The 5,395-nt window shown below is 48.8% G+C and overlaps 1 protein-coding gene across 1 annotated transcript; it reads right to left on the minus strand.

The window, feature by feature from the left end:
• Window positions 1-348: 348 nt before the first annotated feature.
• On the minus strand, window positions 349-5,083 carry IFNLR1 (interferon lambda receptor 1). Its single transcript, XM_032132544.1, has 7 exons — window positions 4,836-5,083; window positions 4,073-4,196; window positions 3,649-3,830; window positions 3,167-3,309; window positions 2,533-2,689; window positions 2,123-2,250; window positions 349-1,932 (listed from the first exon to the last, which is right to left on the minus strand). Exons 1-7 carry the CDS (start codon window positions 4,945-4,947, stop codon window positions 1,018-1,020), a joined length of 1,761 nt encoding a protein of 586 aa, XP_031988435.1. The 5' UTR covers window positions 4,948-5,083; the 3' UTR covers window positions 349-1,017.
• Window positions 5,084-5,395: the final 312 nt, after the last annotated feature.

Raw genomic sequence — 5,395 nt, forward strand, 5'->3', positions numbered from 1 at the left:
GCACAGGGTGCCCAGAGCAGCTGTGGCTGCCCCTGGATCCCTGGCAGTGCCCAAGGCCAGGTTGGACAGGGCTTGGAGCAGCCTGGGGCAGTGGGAGGTGTCCCTGCCTGTGGCAGGGGGTGGGATGGGATGAACTTCAGGATCCCTTCCAACCCAAACCATTCCGGGATTCTTTGTTCAGAGAGACAGTCACAGTCCTGCTTTCCCAATGACCAGAGTGACCTGGCTGGGAAGTCTCAGAATTGCACTCCAGCCCAGGATGGGGCCCTGTTTTAAAGGGAATGTTTTTCAGGATGAGCTGCAGTCCCCCTTTGTAGCTCTGGGAAACAAAACCACATACACATGGAGTTCTATATCAAAATATTATTGCTCTCAGACATTCTGCACAGCAGGAGGAATTTCAGCTTCAATAAGTATAAAACAAAAAATAAATAAACAAACATGCTGCACATTTATGACTTTGGCGTCAGTTCCCTCTGTTGGAACACAGAAGGTGATCTCTGCAGGATGAGGTGGAGAACTTCTCATCCCACAAAAACCAGATTGTGCTGAATGTCTCTGTTAGGAACTTCCAGTCGAGTTCTGCACTTACAGGGAAGCAAAGGTGACATGAAGTGGTTCAAAATCTGCTCCAAATCCACATGCAGGCACAACCCTGCATTTCCAGGACCCAGCTGATGGTTTCACCCAGTGCTGGGTTGTGCTTTTGCCTTTCATAACCCACACGCAGCTGTTCCCTTGCTCTGAATCTCAGCTGACCCCGAGGCAGTGCCTGTTTGCTGGGTGGTCCCTCAGAGATGCCCCTGCCTCCCTCACCCCTGGCTGGCTCAGGCTGTGCCAGAGCCTGAGCACCTTATCAGAGGTCACTTAGCAATATAATGCACCTTTTGTGTCCCTAAAGCCATTGTCTTGATAGGCCAGACATCAGTTTTTTGTCCTTGTTCATTCCAGGATCCTTGCCTGGATATCTGGAGCTCTCCAGCATTTTCCAGGCACTCCACAGACCTGCTGGGTACTTTAGATCCTTCCCAAGTAATGTGAGTGCTCGTAGCCTGGGAATTGAAACTTTGGGTCGTATTTTCCCTCTGTATTTGAAGTCTCAAAAGCGTCACTCAGCACCGTGGATTCGGGCGGTGTCCCTTCTGTAAAACTGTCACTGCCACAGTCACTTGCAATGCCTTCATCCTCTGCCACCTGCAGTGTCCACAAGGGGATGAGCAGCTGGCTGCTGGGATCCTCTCCGGGCTGCGATCCCGAGTCCATCTGGAGCTGCAGATCAGTGATGGGTTTCTGGTAATCCCCGGAGAAATGAGGAGCCTTTCTGTGAGGGTGGTGCTTGCCGGGTTCAGCACAAGTCCCCCCCAGCAGGGGGTGAAGGGGGGTCATTCCCAGCTTTTCCCTGTTTCCATCATCCTGTCCATGCTCACTGGCACCTGGGAATCTCACTGCAGTGAGGGATATTCTTTCCAAAGAGGAGCAGTGATAAAGGGATGTCTCCTCGTTTGCCTGGGATCCCGAGGTGTCCACCTCACCCTTCCTCTCTGCAAAGAGAGTGAAACCCAGGGCACTGAGGTCAAGCACAGATTCACTGTCCACAGAGAGACCTCCAGATCCTGAATCCAAGCTGGTTTCCCCCTGAGCTGCTGGGGGTGGCTGACAGCTGCGAAGTCTCTTTGGATACCGAGGCATTTCATTGTATGGGATGAAAGTGCTGCTGTCTTCTTCCTCCTCATCCTCTGATGATGACGACGATGACGATGATGATGATGATGGGAAAGAAGCCATCCGTGGCAGGTGATGTCCTCCTAAAGCTCTGTTTGTCCTCCTCTGTGGCATTGGCTTCTCCGTGTAGCTCAGATCATCACCACAGAATTCCTTTTCACTGAGCTCCAAGTGGAAGGTTGGTCCTGCAGCTTTAAATTGAGAGAAATCCTACCAGGGAGAAGAAATGAGACCATGAGCCTGTGATGCTTTTAAAAGAAAAGTCTGGATGTAAGAAAGATTACTTCAAGTGGGAATTATGAATGTAAAAGTGAGAAGTGAAGAACCTCCCACTCCTCCCCAGTCACCCTCTGAAAACCAGCAAGACTCTGAGGAGAGGACCTCAGAATTTGGGCTATACCAAAACTTGAGGCATCTTCTTTTTCTTGGCCTCGTGTTTCACCAGGCTGCAGATGAAGGGACTGGCCACAAAGATGGGGAGGACAAACAGAAGGATCACGACCAGAAGTGGGAACTTCCACTCCACTGCTGTAAAAGACAGAAATAATGTCCTGTGAGTGGTATTTTATAGGAATTATGGGCTCTACACTGACATACAATATTCAAGGTTTTCAGAAAACATTTCAGGGCTGGCTGTTTAAAATGAAAATATTCCTACAGAAAGCAGGAACTGTTCACTAGAAAATCCAACCAGTCCCTTTAACAGGAAGCCTTTTTTTTTGTGTTGAAAAGCTAATTTTGGTGACAATCTTTGCCTTGCCCTCATCCCATTGGATGTCTCCCCACATCCTTTGCTGGGAAGGGCCATACCTTTGTGGTTTAGCAGCACACACACGGGCTGGGAGAATTCACTGTGCTTCAAGTCAATGCTTTCGTAGAGAGCCCTGGCACTGAAGCAGTAATTGCCTCGGAGAGCAGTGGTGTTGATGATCACCGTGTCCTTCCTGAAGCAACCATCATATTCCTTCTGTTGAGAGACAAGCAGAGCATTGGAAAGATGCTGCTTTCATTATTGGGGTGGTGTTTCTGTACCACTTTAGCTCATGGATCCCTTGTGTGGCCTCAGGGCTTGGGAAGAGCATGGAAGGACCCCATGTCTGGCATCTCGCCCAGGGTTTATGGATCCAGGGTGGGAATTCCTGTGCTCTGCTCTGCTCTGCTCTGCCAGGGAATGCTGCCAGTGCCACCTGGATTAGTTGTTTTACACCTCAGGTCTTTAGACTGACTGTAGTGTAGCCTCCTGTTCCTGATAAAAATAGGGAACTACCAAAAAAAAATAAGGATGCACACACACACTTCTACTTCTTGTCTCTGCCTTTGGTTTAACTCTAGTTTGGCTGGCTCATTTCCTCCAGGGCCTGGATCCAGCCCCTCCCTCCCTGCCCAGAAATGTGAAGCTCTTTCAGTTCCTCCATTTCATCCAAGAAGAGCCACTTTTACTGACCTTGTCTTCAGATCCCGCTTCCCAGAGGTTAAGGTCATACTTCCAAGTGAGGTTCTCCACACAGGTGGGCAGAGGGAAGGAGGCACTCACATGGATGAAATTCTCCTTGACATTCAGGTTCAGCACAGGGGGAGCCAGTTCCACTGCAATTGAGTGAGCAGACGTGAGAATGGGGCTTGCTTGGCTCTTACCTTCCCAGCAGTGACACTTTCCAAGGCTGATCCTCACTTCCAGTGTTATCTTGTGATAAGAGGGAGGCAAAGGACACCTCTTACCTAAAATACCCCAGAGAGCTTGAAGCCAGTTTGTTCAGCTGGGGCACTGGTGAACAAATTCTGACACTTGCTACAAAGTTCATTCCTAAATGATCCCGCTCCTTACTGTTTGTGCTCACTCAAATCTCTGCCATCCATAAAGCTCCTGGATAGCTGGGGCGTGTGGTCTGTCCATCTGTGGGAATGTCCTTCCATCCAGGCACTCACCATCTGAGTAGTAATCCTTGAACTGGGATTTCACCCACGGCGACTGGAATTGTCCCCAAACCGCTTTCACCCGAGCCCGGACTTTAACGTAGAAGTTGGAGAGGGCACAAGTCAGGTTGCAGAAGGTTCTGGGAATGTTTTTGCAATGAGGAACCTTCATCCATTTTTCTGGGCGATCCTGGCTGAAAGGAACAACCATACCAAAATATTCAACGTGTTCTGCTGTGATTTATAGAGCAAGAGAAGGGAGGGCTTTGGAGCGTGGGTACCAAACAGTGCTCAGAGTTTGGAACACTTCCCAGACAGATCATGATTCGTTTTGGTGGAAGGTCAATGATCATTATGACAGTTATGAATCAGCAGAGATGCCCAGCTGTTGTCCCTGTTCCACCCCTTCAATCAGACATGGTTTGGGAGCTCTTACCTTTCATACCTCACTATGTAGTTCACATCTGGGGGAGAGCCTTCCCCTGGAGCCCAGGTCAAAATCATGGCAAAATCCTTTGAAAGCAGTGTCACATTTTGAGGAGGGAAAAGTTGAACATGACCTGGTTAAAGGGGAAAATTATGTGAATGATTTAAAAACACATTTGGGGACAGGAAGTACCACTTGGTTCTCACTACGGTGGTGTCAAAATTTGAGGCAGAGCAGCTCAGTTTATTTAAGACTGGAAATTGGCTCTGGAAGCAGGAGTGATGTAATGTTTTCCTCATCTCTCATGAAACATCTTCATCTCAACAGCTTTTAGAATTAGGACCGACATTAGTGTGAACAATCTACTTTATCATTTTGAGGGGCTTTCCCCGTGGTCTCACTGCATTTCACTGATTTACAGCCCACACATTCCGCCTGACTCCCCTGCGCTCTCCCCTGGACAGGGCGGACACGGCTGCCCTGCGCTTCTCATTCAATCCCAATCCTCCAAAGGCAGATCCTGCCAGGAATTCAGAGCTGCAGGTTTGCCATGTACGTCTTCCTGCCCCCATTTCTTCTAGTAGATCACTATGTCCATCACTAGCCCTCAGCAAGACACCTTCCATAGAGAGATTTTAAGCTGTCGCTTCTTTACTGTGGAATATTTCACTTTACATGAATCATTCCCATTTAAACTGATTAAAATTTATCTCTCCTCCTACCAACAAAGCCATACAGTGAAAGGAAAAGTAACACTCAGGTCTGCACGTACCTTGAGCCTGCTGCAGAAGGGACAGAGCCATCAGGGTTCCCACCCTCCAGCCGCACTCGGCAAAGCAGAACTTTCCACTTGTCATAAATGTCTTTCCTTGATCCATTTTCATTTCCTTTATGAAGTTGAGTGAATTCCAGAGGACTGAGGAGTTCAGGACCTGCACACATGCGCCCTGCCTCGCTTCCTGGTACAGCCCTGCATGTGTGACTGGGAGAGGAGCAGGTGCGAGAGGGTTTTGGGGGAAAGGAAAGGTAAAGGTTGCAGTACTGCGCCCTCCAGTGCAGCACAGCTGAGCCCTGGCACAGGGGAAGAGCTGCCTCATCTTGTGAGACACCTCGGTAAAACTCTGACCTTTGGTACTTACCTGGGTGGCTGTGAAATATTAATAGAACTTAAATAAGGTTTCAGTGCAGGAGAGAGCTAATAATAACCTGGCAACAATAAAAACAGCGGGGTGGGAGACTCTGGGAGTCTGGTGTTTACAGGAGATCAAAGACTTTCCCTCAGTTTATGTTCCATGATGTTTTTCAGGAGTTAGGGAATTACTCCACTTTACA

The sequence above is a fragment of the Corvus moneduloides genome, chromosome 23, assembly GCF_009650955.1.
Source record: "Corvus moneduloides isolate bCorMon1 chromosome 23, bCorMon1.pri, whole genome shotgun sequence".
Lineage (NCBI taxonomy): Eukaryota > Metazoa > Chordata > Aves > Passeriformes > Corvidae > Corvus > Corvus moneduloides.

Coding starts and splice junctions, on each gene's coding strand:
- IFNLR1 (XM_032132544.1), bottom strand. CDS start 4,947: ATGAAAATGGATCAAGGAAAGACATTTATGACAAGTGGAAAGTTCTGC. Junction 2,251..2,532: donor TGTGCTGCTAAACCACAAAG/GTATGGCCCTTC, acceptor TGTCTTTTACAG/CAGTGGAGTGGAAGTTCCCA. Junction 1,933..2,122: donor AGAAGATGCCTCAAGTTTTG/GTATAGCCCAAA, acceptor TCTCCCTGGTAG/GATTTCTCTCAATTTAAAGC.